The sequence below is a fragment of the Muscardinus avellanarius genome (assembly GCF_963383645.1).
Source record: "Muscardinus avellanarius genome assembly, chromosome: 17".
In the NCBI taxonomy this organism is placed as follows: Eukaryota; Metazoa; Chordata; class Mammalia; order Rodentia; family Gliridae; genus Muscardinus; species Muscardinus avellanarius.
Window position 1 is genome coordinate 12,533,064 of NC_137803.1, and position 17,608 is coordinate 12,550,671.

General features: G+C 39.6%; 1 protein-coding gene across 1 annotated transcript in view; it reads right to left on the reverse strand.

Annotated features, from left to right (window-relative positions):
• The window catches only part of SERPINB2 (serpin family B member 2), a gene marked incomplete at both ends in the record, with an annotated part of 40,410 nt that extends 24,148 nt beyond the window's left edge, over window positions 1-16,262 (reverse strand). The window contains 7 exons of the mRNA XM_080714670.1: window positions 4,570-4,973; window positions 5,507-5,671; window positions 6,753-6,895; window positions 9,514-9,631; window positions 10,129-10,257; window positions 11,861-11,980; window positions 16,095-16,262. Of these exons, the coding sequence (XP_080570796.1) occupies window positions 4,570-4,973; window positions 5,507-5,671; window positions 6,753-6,895; window positions 9,514-9,631; window positions 10,129-10,257; window positions 11,861-11,980; window positions 16,095-16,262 (1,247 nt within the window). The remainder of the gene's footprint in view (window positions 1-4,569; window positions 4,974-5,506; window positions 5,672-6,752; window positions 6,896-9,513; window positions 9,632-10,128; window positions 10,258-11,860; window positions 11,981-16,094) is intronic.
• Window positions 16,263-17,608: the final 1,346 nt, after the last annotated feature.

Consider the following 17,608-nt stretch of genomic DNA (forward strand, 5'->3'; position numbering starts at 1 on the left):
CTGTTGGAGCTGCACTTAGAACAACTGGGTGTGAGAGGCACCCAGGAAACTGTTCTGTTCTTATTTGTAGTGTTGGTGGGAAGCCAAGGCCTGACTTCAGTGAATGGGCTAAGGCATCTCCCCACCAGCAGGGACAAAGGGTTGGTAAGAGGGTTGGAGACACAGTTATTGAGAGGGACATTGGTTCACCTCGCTCCTCCTTATTTATTACAAAAGAAAAGGATAACAAGGAGGTTGTTTCATTTGCCTTTACATGGAGGAATTGTAAGGACAATGAAGAGAGGGGTGGGAATTTGCTGAGGCTGACTGACAATGATAATTCTCCTGTCGCAGCCTCCCAAGTACCTTCCAAGCCCTCCAAGTACTCACAAGCCTTCTAAGTACTCACAGGCCACGGTCCCACAATGCCCAGCTGAGAATTTATATTAATAAAATCCACCAGGTAGCACTCCATCATGATGTACTGCAAACCAACTTAATATCTCTCTCTCTCTCTCTCTCTCTCTCTCTCTCTCTCTCTCTCTCTCTCTCTCTCTCTCTCTCTCTCTCCTCTCTTTACTTACTTACTGGAGCTAGGGATTGAACCTAGAGGCTTTTTACCTCCAAGTTACCTCCAAGTTACACCACCAGCCCCTTTTATTTACCTTTTGGGTAAACTGGCTCAAAGTTTAATATTTGAAAGTTGATATAGTTCTGGACATGATTGCATAATCCTAAAATCCCAGTATTTGTGAGGTTGAGACAGGAGAATCACGAATTTGAGGCCATCCTCAGGAACTTAGAGAACACCTTGGTAAGACTCTATTTCAAATTAAAAAGGACTGGAAGTGTAGCTCAGAGGTGGTGGAATGCCCCTTTTGTGGGTGGGGGGAAGGTTGAACACCCAGTACCCTTCCAAAAAAAAAAATCAAAGGAAAGGAAGGAACTTGGCGTAGAGTCTACCATGGAATGCTACTCCGGATTTTATGAGGGAATTGAACCTGTGGTAGGAAATCAATGACACCTGCCTGACTTGTGCTGAGCAGATATTATTATACATGGATGGCTCCAGCACTATTCTCAGCCGAAAGTATCTGTGGAGGCTCCAGATAGAAGGACTGCTCGCCTTGCCTGACAGCAATTCCACAAAGCAATGTGGGCGGCAGCCTTGCTCATCATAAAGGCTTGTTCTACTGCCAAAGGTCCCCTGACATACATGAGTGAAGATTCTGCCACATCAACCAGGAACCTGTTTTATCTTTAAAGTCATAAGACTAAGTTTTACTTGTTTGACCCCAAAACCTTCTCTAGATTCCCTTCCCTCTTGCCTCTTTATTAAAACCTCTACTTATCAAAAGGCTGCCTACTTCAAGAAGATCACGCTTGTGTGATATTCTCTTGTTTGCTAGGGGGCAGAAAAAGGGAAGAGGTCATCACATTCTATGTTAACGTTAGGGCGTCACTATCATTTGTTTGCTGTTACTGCTCATAGCTTGAATATGTAAGTATTACTAGTATGGATAGAGGGATAGAAACCAAGTGAATGAAAACTAGAAGTGAGAAGGGGAAATTCTGCCTCGCTGTTCTTATATATTGATGCTTACATGGTGTGAATTTAAAAGGTGCTCCAAACTTTTTGGACACGGAAGAGCTCTCAGTGCATCAAAATAATTTTAATATGCATGCAAAATAAGAGAACAGATGGACTAAGGCAGTGGCAATTCAGTAGGTAATGGCTGTCCTAGTCTGTTCAGGTTGCTATAATTTAATGGCATAGACTGAATGGCTTAAACAATAAAAACTTATTTTCACAATTTTGAGGCATGTAGGGCTGAGATAAGAGTGCCAGCATGCTTGGGTTCTGGTGAAAGCTCTCCTTCTGGCTCAAAGATGATCACCTTATTATATCTTCACATGGCAGAAAGAAAAGGCACTGATGGCATCATCTCTTTTTTAAAACACTAATTCCATCATGGGGGCTCCAGTCTTTTCCCCTAATCTCAGCCTAATTATTTCTCATAAGCCCCATTTCTTCAAATACCATCACAGCAGGGATTAGAGTTTCAACATAAGAGTTTCAACATATAAATTTTGGGTGATGGGAGGATAAAAAAAAAAAAAAAAATCCAGTCCACCACAATGGCTGAGAAAGCCTGGTTACTGAAGCAAGAGGCAGGTCTATAGGGGAAAAAAACTGCTGATGAAGTAAGATAATTTGGAAAAAAAGTGATATCAATTGTAAACAATTGGCTTAATATAATGAAATGCCCCCAAAAGGGACGTGATTCGAAGTACAATGTGCAAGAATTATCTTGACATAAACTTTCCCATCTGCAACTTGAGTGCCAAAGGATTATGAAATTATATCCTCAACATGGTGAAGAGTGCTTTAAGCCTAGAATTCTACATTTATACTCTTACCTATAATATGAGTGAAAGATGAGGTTTTTTGTTTTTTTTTGTTTTTTGTGCTTTTTTTACTGGGGTTCCTGGAAACCCTTCTACCTCCAGGCTACACTCCCAGACCCATTTTTATATTTTTATTTGGAAACAGGGTCTCTTAAGCCAGTGAGGCTGGCTTCGAACTTGCACGGTCCTCCTGTCTCCACCTCTCAAGTGCAGGGATTACAAGCGTGTGCCACCATGCCCAGCAAGATGAGGGTTTTAACAATCACTCAAAAACACTCAAAAAATTATCACATCAGTCAGCATTCTCATCACTGTGAGCCCAACATTTGACATACAAAGTTTAAAGGAAGAAAGATTTACTTGCTCATGGTTCTGGAGATTTCAGCCCATGTTAGACCAGCTTGTAAGCAGGAGCTGGGGTTGCAAGTCCCCAGGGAATAATAGTAAGGAGCAGAGAAGGAGAGAGCTTATTATCAGCTCACAGCAGCAGGGGGAAGAGATGAGCAGAAAGCTTAGCCATCCTGGAAAAACCTATGCCTGGCCACACTCCCAGGGACCCCTCTCCAATGTCCAAGATCTATCTCTAGCCCATGAGGTCTGAGGGACATTTAAACCCAAACTATAACAGCTGTGCTGATTGAATTATTAAAGTGCACAGAAAAAGGAATATAAAGGTATGAAGGAGAAGCAAACCAATCCGTTGTCTCAGTTCTCGGGTCTTAAAATATTTTCAGCTCTGCCCACTCAGAATTATTCAGTATTACTTAAGATAAACACCCAAACGGCCCTCTTGTGTTCCCCTCCTACTCTTGTACCCAGTCCATCTCCTACTTGGAAATGTCTGTGACCTTGATTCCATGTCTGGACTACTGGACTTGGTGGTTATCTCTGATGTTAATAAGGTTAAGCGATGGTTTCACCAAAGAACTCTAGTTTAGACTATTCTGAATTGCTATGCCTTTTGCTGCTGAGAAAGAAGCTCTAACACATTTCCATACGACTTCATCCTACTCACCCTCAACACTGGGTCTTCTTTCAAGATGGGTAATTACACCCTTGGAGTCATGATGCTCTCTTGCTGAGAATCAAGGTGCTCTATATACTCTGGATCTGGACAGACCATCAGTGGTTCATAGGTTAAAGGGTTGGTCCTCATCTTGGTGCTATTGGAAACCACCTTGGTAGTGGAAACCTTTAAGAAATGCAGCCTCGTGGAAGGTTTTAGGTCACTGGGGATCAAAAGGGGCTGTAGGATGCTGTTTTCTTCTCTCTCTTTTGCATCTTGTACATGAACTGCACACCTTTGTTCCACCACATGCCCCCTGCCATATGTACCACTTTATTACTGCCCAAAAGCAATAAGGCCAATTGACCATGGATATAAAAATCTAAATTGTGACCCAAGATCAACCTTTCCCTTTTTAAGGTTGATTATTTCAAGTATTTGTGTTACAGTAAAGGCAATATGACTAATACACAAGGCACAACAAGTCTTAATAATCTGCAGACCTAAAGGAATAACAAATGAATAGCTGTATGTGAACATGTTTATTGGTTACATGTCTGCAATTGTACATGACTAAAGAATACACAGATGAAATACATAGTGCTAGAAATGTGCATATATATGTAAATAAATGTATATATACATATATGTACATAAATGTATATATATATATATATATATATATATATATATATATATATACACACAACTGTTTAATGCTTTTCTCTAGGTATTTATTATGGAAGTGCATGGAAGAACATACACTCATTCTTCATTATAAGAACAAGTGAATACATTTGTTTAGATAGAAATTAACTGATCCCCTGCGTTTGTAACTTTATCAGCTACATTAAAAAGGCAATAAACAATAAAAAACCCACCATTATATAAAATAATAAATAATGTAGCAGAAGCTAATATTATAAAATATAATAAGGAAAAACTAAATGGAATCCTCTGGTTTTAGGAGATCAATTGATTAATAGAGTTGTCATGTTATAGTTGACAACTGTGCAGTAATTTCTGAGTTTATAGTTAGTCTATAATAGAGTTTGTTCAGAAGAACAGAAATATATTTTCAAAAGTCTCTACATTTTTGGCACTTGAGATAACAATTCTGAGGCTTGCAGCTTATGCTACCAAATTCTGTGCAGAAACTGAATGCTTTTTAATTTTGGGGTGAGGAGAACCTCCCCCAGAACAGGATGCTCTTAGTTATGTTGTGCATGATAAAGAAGAGGAAGGGGTGATCTGCCACAAATTGTGGGCCACCGTGACCAGTCCTCCCCGTCATGATGGCCCCAGTGCCAGCAGTAGCCTCAGTACCCTCTTCGTTGACATCCACCGTGGCTTGATGGAAGACCTCAGAAAGAAACAGGTCATTCCCTTCTGATATCCCTGAGAAGTTGGCCTTGGCCTTGTTGAAGGCATCCTCCATGCCCATGCTCCTCAGCATGGATTTGAGCTCGTAACGCTCTTCTAATTTGAACTGGGGGATGTAGACTTCAACATCATCTTCAGCCAGAGTGTCTTTGCTGGCCCACTTGCTGAGTTTGTCATAGGTTAGTTCACTTTCCAGCTACAAATCAAAACAGCAAACACAAAGATCCAGTGAGTTGGACAAAGAAGGAAAACAACACCATCTAATGCTAAGACCAGTGACTTTACTACATTGTGGGCAACATAAAAATTTAGTAAGTTGGTCAAATTATTGTCAGAAACAACATGCATGATATATATTTAGGTTTTCAATGAAATCTTCAGCTATGCCACATGTTCTAACCAATTCACACACACACACACACACATATATATATATATATATATATATATATATATATATATTTTTTTTTTTTTTTTTTTTTTTTTTTTTAAACAGGGTCTCACTGAGTTGTGAAGGCCCTTGCAAAGTAGCTGAGGCTATCCACGAACCATGATCCTCCAGTCTCAGCCTCCTGAATGCTGGGATTACAAGCATGTGTCAACACACCCAGCTTCAATTCACATATTTCTGTTTACAATTTCACGCCATTTTTTAATGTGTAGATGAACATATCATAAAAAGCATGTCCAGCCTAAAAGTTAAAAAACAATGAAGTCACAAAGACTCACCAACTCCAGACCAGTGGACACATTGGCAATTTCATCTGGAAGCAACAGGAACATGCTGATATTCCCAGCATACGGGAGTTCTAGAATCTGCACCTTTAGATCCTCAATGTATCCAATGTTCAGTTTTGCGTGCAGGTGCATCATCTGTACAGGTATGCTCTGAGTCTGAAATTATTAAAAAGTAAACATGAGCGGGTCATGGTTGCGATTTGTGGACAGCCTCAGCTACTACTTAGTGAGGCCCTTTGCAACTCAGTGAGACTCTGTTGCAAAAAAATAATGAATAAAAAAATTTGGGCTGGAGGTGTAGCTCGGAAGTAGAATGTCTCTGGGTTCAATCCCCAGTTCCACAAACAAACAAAGTAAAAATGAAAGTCAATTATAAGATGTCAAGATATTTATAACTGAACATTAAATATAAATTGTTTTATTCTTGAATGTTTTTTTTTTAAAATCAGCAAAGTAATTGGTCATGGTGGTGTGTGCCTATAATCCTAGTACTTGGAAGGTTGATATAGGAGGATCACAGGTTTGAGACTATCATAGTGAGAACTTGTTTCAAAATGAGCAAAATTTGAAAAGGGCTGGGGATTGTGAAACTCAAAAGAAGAATGCCACTGTGTCCAATTTTCAGTACTCCCTTCTCTGTAAAAAAAACAACAAAATAAATTCTTTGTAAATCCTTTTAGTGGATATTCAGATCTTATGAGCTTTCTCAAATATATATCCACTATTCAGTAAGATAGAGAACAATTATAGTGATAATAATAAAAATAATAATACCTAATAATGCAAATAAACTATTTTCTCAGTTACCTACAATGTGCCAGGAACTCTACTAAATTTCATAAAACATTTATAACAACCTTTAAAATTGGATATATTGTCCAATCATTGAATTTATAAAAGGTAAGTGAGGTCATTGCAGGTATGTGAGAGAGAGCCAACATGTGAGACAAAGCACATTTGAGTTTTTCATTGAGTAGTTAAAACTCATGATCTTCACCTCTGCTCCTACTTCTTCTTAGGAGATTATTGAATGATACTTAGGAGCTTAAATATATATATATATATATATATATATATATATATATATATATATATATATATCAATGCCCAGCATACATAAGTTGTAACTAGCATGTCATGTAGGAATCAACGGATGGTTTCTAGTTTTTCTATATATCTGTGTCTTGCCTACAGTCCTAAAAATATAACTAGGAAGATGTTTCTTGTTTCCTCTCACCGAGTTCACACGGAAAGGATAAAGCCCATTTAGTTTCTTCTGAAATGGAGTTTTCCACTTTCCTTTGAAGTAGACTGTGTTCACCAACACCATCTTGGTCTCTGTATCTACAGAACCTTCTGGTAACAGGGTTGGGATTTTGCCTAGAGAAAAACACAATAGCTGCTTAAGTTTGTAATAATAAAACAGTGAATTTACAATTTCTTGAAACTTTCAAGTAGCTGTCACATGAAGGGTTTACCTTTGTTAAAATAAAATAGATTAGAGGAGAAGCTTACAGGGAGACTCCAGAGGTGTTCATCTCCAAGCTCAATTTTATTTTTCTCTGAATTTACTTCAAGCATAAGAAAAACTGAAACAGATTCCCCAGAAGCTTTTTAATGTCCAATGGGAAATAAGTAAATAATGTGTTTAAAGTATAAAATTACTATCAAAGTTGGAAAGGAGATTTTCACTTCCTTCTCTATTGTTTGTTCAAAGGTTTTAAGTTGTCTGAGGTAATTAAATTCAGAAGGAAGTGAAGAGTCTCTTATCAAACATGAAAGTGCCTTTCCACAATTTTAGTCTTAGAGCTAAAGAGTAAGAGCCTGATAATTAAATGGGTTTTCAAAAACATCTTTCTTTCTTTCTTTCTTTCTTTCTTTCTTTCTTTCTTTCTTTCTTTCTTTCTTTCTTTCCTCCTTCCTTCTTTCCTTCCTTTCTTTTTTCTCCTCTTCCTCCTTCTCCTCTTCCTCCTCCTCTTCTTCCTCCTCCTCCTCCTCCTCCTCCTCTTCCTCCTCTTTCTCCTCTTCCTCCTCCTTCTTCTTTGAACCCAGGATCTCTGAGCTACACTCTCAAAAGCTTTTTGGTTTTTTTTGGTTTTTTTAAACATGATCTCAATAGATTACTGAGAACCTTGCTGAGTTTCTTAGACTGTCCTAGAACCTGTTATCATCCTATCTTAGCCTCCCAAGTACTGGGATTACAAGCATATGCCTCTATGCCCAGCTCAAAACACACTTTTAAGTTATGGCAGAAATAAAGTAGTAGCACTGATGCAAGAGATAAGAAAGAAAAAAGTATCCTGGATGAGCCTAGAGTACTGGAATAGACATTCAAAATCATTTGAGAAACAGTATGTAGTAAGTTCTCTAATTGGGCTAAATGTTTAAAAAGTCCTATGTTAATGCTGAGAATAGAAGACTAAACCAGAGAGAGCTCTCAGAAACCATGAACCCTGAATGTGATCTCTAAACAATGGTTTAAGAAACAGAAAAACTAGCTGAGCGTGGTGGCACGCGCTTGTAATCCCAACATTTGGGAGTCTGAGACTGGAGGATCGCTATTCACAGACAGCCTCAGCTATTTAGTAGGGCTCTTTGCAACTCAGGGAGACTCTGTTTCAAAAAATAAAGAATAAAAAATAGGGAAGGGAGTGTAGCTTGGAGATCAAATGCCCCTGGGTTCCATCCCCAGACCCACAAAAAAAAAAAAAAAAAAAAAAAAAAAGAATAAGGCAACCTAACTGAGGGGGATGGGATGGGAGGGGAAAAGAGGGAAAGTCCCTAATGTACATGACGTACATACATTCATAAACATATCAAAGTCAATCAATAAGCCAAATGAGAAGGAGGGAGGGGGATGAAATGGAGTGGGAATTGGGGAAGGGCTAAATGAGTGAGGTGTGCCTGTGTGCCTCCACCATCTTGTACACTATTAGATGTATGACTGCAGTACACCAATAAAAATTTCAAAAAGAAACCTTCTATTGATAGTGACCACCTGTTCAGCAGTATTCCAATGACTCAAATATATTATTTATTGAATCTCACAGCCACTGTATTAGACAGTAAGTTGTATGATATCTGGTGTTTCCATTTTTATCCTCATCTCCACAGGGGGTATATGGTAGATAAATATTTGTTGGGTGAATGAATGAATTTAATAGCAAGGAGTAGATGGTTTAATTAAATTTGAGTCCTTGTGAAAAATACAAAGGGAAGCGAGAGCCTATGAGAAAATCAAGGGCATGAAATAAAATGGTACAAGTGGCTTAGACAATCAAGAGGAGGTGAATAGCACAACCTATAATCCCAGGACTTGGGAAGCTGAGACAGGAGGATCAGAGGTTCGAGGACAGTCTTAGCAATTTGACAAAATCCCACCAACTTAGTAAGACACTACTTCAAAATTGAAAAGAAAAAAAAAATTAGGGCTGAGGGTATAGCTCAGAGGGGGAACACCCCTGGATTCAATCCTAGTTCTGAACAAAAAATAAATAAATAAGAGAAGAGGAAACAAGGACCAAAAGAACTTGACAGTGGGTGGGTTGGCTGTGAATGGTGAAAGAGAAGCAGGAGTTAAAATAATTCTTGACCTTCACACATCTGTCGCCACTCTTCTTTTAGTTCACACCAATTACTCAGCTTTAGGAGGCACTATTATTTTTCCTTTACATTTGTTCAGAGTGGACACACTGCCACAATGATTTAAAAACTCATATTTTCTTTGTTTGAAAACTTCAATGTCTTCTCATATTTTATGCTATAGTAATATATAAAAGCCGACTATAATACCAAACATATGTCTTCTATCAGTAGGTCTCTATATTTTCTCACCTAAAACATCATTTATCTACACAGGAGTAAAGTCACATTAGCCAAAACAATTAAATTTGGATAAATTTTAAAGGAGTGAAAGCAAAACTCAAGGGTGGTTTAAAAAGAGATATCAGTGTTCTCTAAATGGAAAATATAATTTAAAAACATTTCTTTAGTTTTACCTTTGGTTTGAGTCTTGACCCAGGAATTAATCTTTTGTCTGGCTTCTTCTGCACATTCTAGGAAGTCTACTTCCTGGGGTTCTGAAGAGTAATACTTCTTACTGAGTTGCATGTATTCCTTCAAAACAAGAAAATGCCAAGGGTTACATTAAAACATATACTGAACTAGCCATGCTGTGGTTGTAAATTATAGGCTTCAGATAAAGGCTTGGAGGCTTGCAATAGGTGTTGTGGTAGAAATTGACTGGGTCGGCTGGGGCACCAAATGAGGAAATAGTACAGAGTCTTACTAATCCCTTCCCCATTCCCCAGCCCCACTCTCTCTGCCCTCTTGCATTCTTTGCATTATAAACACTAAATAAGAGCAAAGAGGTTTGGCTTGGGGAATAATGGAAAGCAGGTGCATTCATCATTCTGATTTGTGATTCTGCAAGAAGGACATTTGCCATAGGAAGGTGAAAGGCAACAAAGAAGGCAGAAAGAACCATGGATATGGAAAACAGACTTCCAGCTGCGTAGAATCCTGACGCTGCCTTTATGAACCGTAGAGAAGCTTCTAAAGTGACCCCATGGCTGTCCTGGGTCTCAGACATTTCAGTGATAGGCTTCACTTACCTCCCGGAATCTCTGAGACTTCTCGCCAAAAAGCTTACTGACACTTTCCAATAAGTAATCCCCTGTGGATGTGTTGATCGCAGTGGTGAGGTTGCGGAAGGAAGAGTGCACTTTGTCTCTTGCTTGTGCCTTAAATGAGAAAAAGGGATTTTCTTTTTATAGCACAGGACTACTAAACAAGATATTCCTTAAGCAATAATATCATTTTTTCAAATTAATAATAAAATATTGCAAATTTATATTTATATAAACATATATACGTGTGTGTGTGTGTGTGTGTGTGTGTGTGTGTGTGTGTGTGGTATGTGTGTGTGTTTCTGGTGATTTTGAGGAAGAGCTAGGGAAGTGATTTTTGTGAGAATGCACCAATGCTAATTTAATACATTGTGTTTTTAATTTGTTTCAAATTTTACTGTGTCTATAGCTTAGATTCAACAGGGATATAACCAACAGCTTAGGAGAAATGTGAATTCCTTTTCGTTTTCAAACTCCAAGGTTTTTACAATTTTTTACTATATTTGTAACATTAAAATGTCTCTGAGGATCTAAAGTACTAATACCATATTGTTTCCTTGCAATTTGTGCAGAGTGTATTTTAAACGCCCCACCCAGACACATATGACACTTGGTTGTTGTGATGGGTAGTTTTGATTGTGGTAATCATTTAACAATGTATAGGCATAACAAGTTATGGCATTGTATGCCTTGAATAGATAAATTTTTGCTATTTATGAAACTCTCAATTAGGGGGAAACATCACTTTAGTAATGATATAATTAGAGTCACAGAGCTCCTGTGGATACCCATTGTGTGGGGTATCCTATGCAGTGAAAAATGTAGGTTTTAGAAAGTCACACAATGAATGGGAATTCCAGTGCTCAGCATGAAGCTCTTAAACACTATGAGAGCCACAGGGCGCAGTCACAGCAGTGGCCTGGGCTGGAGCAAAGGAAGGAGCCCCCTGGATGGATTGCCAGGTATTGCAGGAGACTGCAAAACCCCGTATTTTAGGTGCCTCCTCCTCCCACTCTAATCCCTAACTCACTAGGTTTGAATAGTGGGTAGGTGGGTGGATGGATGGATGGATGGATGGATGGATGGATGGATGGATGGATGGAATATCACCATAGAAAAAAATCTATGGGAGATGTCTCCTCATAACTTATGACCATAACTGTAGAAGTTGGTTATTAACAGATATACCTCTATTTTCATAATGTGGTTGGATAACTGATCTTAAAAAAAGTTAATTATTGAGAAAAGATATTGCTACCTGAGAGTAGACATATAAATACATGTATACACACATAAGCTCTGAGAGTTGGTGGTTTATCATGCTGTTACTGGGGAATAGACTTAAACATTTCTCAATTATTTGTCACCCCCACCACACACACACTCTATCTCCTCTGAAAATTTCCACTCACACTTGAGAATTCTAGGAGACTCTGCTATGGCAGAAGATAATTTCATATAGAGTGCATATACCCAACTAATGGCAGAGGCATTTGATAGAGTTTAGAAGCTGTTTGGGCATAAAAGTCTTAAAGTCTAAATTCTGCCCAAGCTACGCATTGACCTTGAGATATGTTTTACTTCATGATTCTGAATCTTTTCTCTCTGCTAATGGAGGAATTGTGTTAGGTTCCTTCCCAGTCTAACTTTGTGACTTTGATACAAGAAGTTTCTAGAAATAGTATACAAAAGAAATATGAACAGATGAGTCAGGTACCTGCAAAATGGCATCGGGGTAAGTTCCTTTCTGTATCTGCTGTGTGAAGTTGCATCCAGTGAAGTTCTCTGGAGTCACTGGGATGGCGTTGTAGCCCCCAACTTTGTTAAACTGAAGCACCTATGATCAGAATGGAGAACAGTGATATTAACTTATAAGAACAATGTCTATCTGACACCTGTAAGTGGTTTCATGTCTGGTTCCCTGCCTCTGTGTGTGGGGAACAAGCACAGACTCTCTTTTTATGTGATGTGGAAGTGACGGTCAATTTAAATTTGCCCTACAAAATAAAACCCTGTGATAATATTTATGCTAAATCAGGCAGTCGTCATTTTGGAAAATTTGTTATTGTGAGATGATTTACAACCTCTTTCCTTAAAAAAATGCCAGAATCTTTTTTTGCATGTGTGTATATGGTACTAGGGGGTGGAATCCAGAGGCTACCTACCTTCAGACTATACCCTCAACCCTATTTGATTTTTTATTTTGAAAAGGGTCTCCCTGACCCAATTCTCACAAAATTGCTAAGATTGAATGTAAACCTGCAATCTTCCTGTTTCAGCCTCCCAGGTGCTGATATTACAGTCATATGCAACCATGCCTGGCAAAAATATAAATATATTAGAGAAAGTAATACTATTAGCTCAGGACCTCTTATCTCCCTCCACTTGTAGAGGTTTTGTATACAAAAACATTTTTATCTACCAAAAACCATAAATAAAAGTTAACTTAAGTATAAAAACTGATGTTTTATTTTAGGGATTACCTAATATATTTACACATACCATAAGCACATGCAGAAATAATTTATAGTCTATGCCAGGGGCTAGTGATGATATAAATCTCCTTATAGTGTTAAGCGGGTAGTTTCAGATCATATAGTAAAGCCTGGCTTCTAGGAGCTGCCCCAGGTCCCTCTTCCCACAACACTGTCACCTGCCCAGCTTTCTTGCCTCAGCACACACAAGTCCCCACCTCAAGTAGTCTTGTGATTTTCTGGTCCCATGGCACCTCCTCCTGGGGTCCCAGGTAAGGAGCAGCTGAACTCATAAATGATCTAAAGGTTGGGGCTTTGCTAATGAAGGAGAGGCAGCCACGTCCAGCTAGTTGGTGAATTTCTTGGCTACGGGGAGAAAAGTTAGCACTTGAGGTGTCTTAAATTTGCCTCCAAGGAATAGATCATAGATCCTGCTGTATACTATATAAAGAAGAGAATCTACTTTGTCCACATATGACAGAAGAACATTTCCTATCAGGGCTTCTCTTTATTTCCTCTTTCCCAAGGCAATAGTCCCTTAAGTCAGAGTTCTCCAAGTCATCTATAGATCCTATCTGAGTCACTGCAAATCCATCAGGAGAAGTCCTGCAAAAGTAGGACTGCAAGGTGACCCTGGCCACACTGAGGCCCAAAGTGGCAGCTTGGTATAGACAGGTCTGTGGCCTTGCAGACCTGCAGTCTCTAGGAGTTTATGTGTAGTACTTTCTTTCATTAGGGTCAACTGCCTCTTCCAGCTACATCAGTTCCCAACTTGTACTCTTATCCCTCTGTTCTTGTTCTAATTTCCTTGTCAGCAAAATGAATATGGCAGTCATAACAACTATCTCATAAGCTCTTGTGTTAGGTGAGTAAATTCTAAGAAATACTTAGAAAGGTCCCCAGCATTAGTAAGTATTAGCTATTATTCCAAGTACGGATACTAGGTGCTTTACATAGTATCTCTAATCTTTATAACTAACTGTCTTGCAAGTTATACATTACCATTGCTATTTTTTGGAGAAGAAAGCTGGAACCCAGAGAGTTTCAATGCCCTCACACATTTAGTAAGTAAAAAAGTCATGATTCAGGCATAGATTGGTCTGTTCCCAAAGCCCATGGTTTTTTTTTTTTTTTTCCCCAAGCCAAGGAATTATTCTTCCTTTTTATTTAGGAGGCAATCAGATTAGCATTTGAACTTGAAAACCTGCACATGCAGCAGAGTTATAATAAGATTATATAAAATTTTTGCATAGTCTTCTGTTTTGAAAACATTTTATATACAGAAAATCTGTCTTATGTCCAAAGTGACCAATGAGTTGATTTTTCCTTTACTATCAAAATTAAGTATTTTACTTTCACAATCCAGAGCCCCTCAGTTAGCCTTTGCCTTCAAAATATATGCTTCTGATTCCTTTACATTTAAAAACCTCGAACCCTGAACACATACGATTCTAAAGGTCTTCATCAAGTCTCTTCCCATTCCCTTCCTCTACACACACACACACACACACACACACACACACACACACACACCTTCCCTTCTTAATCCCCTTCCACTGGAATCTCTCCTCCTTTATTTGAAGTCCCTGTTGTTTTCTAATTTCTCCGTAGTTTGCACATACAAGAGAAAACACACAACCCTCCACTTCCTGAGTCTGGCTGGTATAGGGAAAGAAGATGATACTGAGGAAGTATCATTTCCAAATGCTGATGGTTTTCAGAGTTGAGAACTGAGTTTTGATGGTAAGTCTCACTGTTTCAACTGCCACAAGCACAGTGAGCGGTCTGCCCACCCCTGGTCCTGATGCAGCGAGGTTGGCCAATGTGAAATCTAATACTTCAAAGGAGGCCTACCTTAAATGGGTCACCGTGTTCCTGAGAAGGATGTATTTATACTTACATGCAGTTCTCATGGGAAAACAGAAACCAGCCGGTGGCATTTTGGTGTGACCGAAAGCACAATGCCTTGGCTGTGCTTAAAGCATTTGATTTTAATGTTAGCATGTAAGGAATTTTAATTATATGATGACCACATCCAGGCCACTGACCCAGGAAATAACAGAATCATGAGGATTTTCAGTGTGCTGAATGAATCCTCTAGGTACAGAGTAGTGTACAATTGAAGTAATTCAGCAAATGTTTAAGTCTCCAGGCACAGTGGAAAGTATCCCCTAACCTGCATCTGTGTCCACTCACCAAGGAAGGCAGGCAGAAACCTTGACAGAACTCTCTGACAATGCTACCCCATCCTGTCCACCTTGATTTTAAATACTTGACATGTGCAATGCCAGGCCCCACTGTATGGACATGACCTCACAGGTTGGCTAACATGGTAAGATCCTTTGAAGCTGCATGGACCTGTGCATTGACCAGTTGTGGTGCATGAATTTTTTTTTTGTACTGGGGGTTAAACTCGAGGGGCATTCTACCTCTGAGCTACACTCCTAGCCCTTTTTATTTTTATTTTTGTTTTTGAAACAGGCTCTTACTAAGTTGCTGAGAGTCTAAGTTGTGAAGGCTGACCTTGAACCTGAAATCCTTCTGTCTCTGCCTCCCAAGTACTATAATTTCAGGCATGCATCACCATGTCTGGTTCTTCATGGTAGGAGGAGGGAATCAGCACACCTCTGTGACAGAGCAGTGGGAAGGGATCTGGCCAAGGACTTGGGAAACCATGGGAGCCCACCTCCTTGATCAATGTTCTTACCCATAAAATGATATTCATCTCAAACCAAGTGGGGCAATGAGTGCAACACACTCACTTTACAAAGTGTGAATGGTAAGTGATAAAAATGAAAGATATCACTGACATATTTTCAGCCTTGCTTGCAAGCTAATAGACTCTGAGATGCCTCCTCGCTATCTACAGTTGAAGCATTGCCTGATGTGGTTATTTTATAGATTTAAGTTTGCATGTTATTAGGACGGGTGATTTGCTAGCATGCGTGATCACTGCTTCTTTACAGGGAAATGAATGCAACTGGAGAACATTACGCTAAGTGCGATGAGTCAGTCACAAATATAAGAACTCAGATGCTATCTCCCTAAAATGCGAAAAATAGGGAGAATGAATCATAGGAAGAACTTTAGATGAAGAAGATACTGTAGATGAACAAATAAGACGACCTAACAGAGGGGATGCGAGGGGGAAGAGGGAAATTCTCTAATGCACATGATGTACATTAGCAAATATATCAATGTCAGTCATTAAGCCAGGCATGAGAAGGAGGAAGGGGAGAGGGAATAGGGCGGGAATTGGGGAAGGGGTAATTGGGTGCTGTGTGCATGTATGCCTCCACCATCTTATTCCATTAAGATGTATGACTATAATGCACCAATATAAAATTTTTTAAAAAGATAATTCATGCCTTAAACCAAGAAAAAAAAAAAAGATGGCCTGCACTTAAAACAAGAGCAATGCTACAGTTTGGTTTGGGGATTACTTAGACCTAATGGGACAGTTTCATGCAAACTTACCTTAGCCATCTGGTCTTCAGTGTTGCCCCTGGACCCCATGTAGACCATGGCCATGGTGGACGAGATGCTCCATGGGGAGAAGAAGAGATTCTGAGTGGGATTTGTTTGGGCCAGATGCTTGAAGAAATTGAGGGCAAAGATAGTGTTCGCCACATAAAGGTCTTCCATTCCTTCAGTCTGGAAGGAAAGGGAGGAAGAAAGACAGCTCTAAAAAAATGGTGCAGCACCATCGTACAGGCTGTACCCTGCACAGGGTAAGGTTTCTCTCTCTGTTCTTCCTCCATGGAACAGCACAAAGGAGGGCCGAGACAGACTCAAGTCATGAGACTAGCGCTGCCATGAAGGGTGCATGCACGATGCACCTCTTTCCTGCCAACATCTAAGAATACCTAGCGTATTTTATTTTCACTGAACTCTGTAAATGACTTAGCCAATTCTGACAAATACTGAACAATTTTGTAACAAGTATTGACCTTTATGTTACTCTATATAAGAACATAGATAATAATAACAATAAATAGCATCCATTGAGCTCTTCTTGTTCAACAAGTGCTATTCTGAACACTTTACCTATACTAACCATTGAACCCTCACTGAAATCCTATGACAAAGGCACTGCTATTTCTCTTGGCAAAGGAAGGAGCTACTATACACACAGGTTAAGTGACTATTGCTGCACAACTATAGGGACAAAAGGAGAAATTAGAACCAGGAAGGCAGCGTCCGGGGTCACACTCTCCACCTGCATGTTGCACCCACACGCACACTGCACAGACTCACATCGCACACACTCATGACAGATGCAAACATATTCAAATCTATGCCACATGCACACATCTTCCTGTTGGCTCCAGACAATATGATCAATCTTCTTTCAGGTTCCCTGCTTCTAAAAGTAGCTTGGACTTCTGAAGAAGGTTAGTACTTTCAACCTTCTCCTGACTCTCCTCCCTGTGCACATCACACAGATGACAGTTTTGCTACAATGTCCTATGCTGCAGCATCCAATGCTGGAAACCCCACAAGGACTCCCTTCTTCTGTCACATTCTTCCTAGGTGGGAGGCCAACGCCAGACAGCAATGCAAGGACAAGCCCAGGAATATAAACACACTCATGCACTCAACATGTCACTCATCTGAAAACAAGTAGCAGACACACCTTCTGTGACCTAAGGCTCTTTGTGTCACTGAATGCCTGAAAACACCCAAGGTGTGTGTGTGTGTGTGTGTGTGTGTGTGTGTGTGTGTGTGTAGTGTTGTGGACAGTCATCATCTTTCTAGTTGTAAGCCTTTCTTTCATCAAAATTGAGAGCCTACCCTATAATTATCAAAACATATAAATATATCAAACGACATTCATCATCTCTGGGGAAATGTTCTTGTGACAGTGGCTTCCAGAGCTGAGGCGGGGCTGCGAGGTGTCTTGGGATGAGGCGGCCTGTAGCCACCATCCTCAGCTGTCATGGCTGTGCTCGACCTGGCAGAGCTTCCCAACAGAGGCCAGCCCTCGCTCA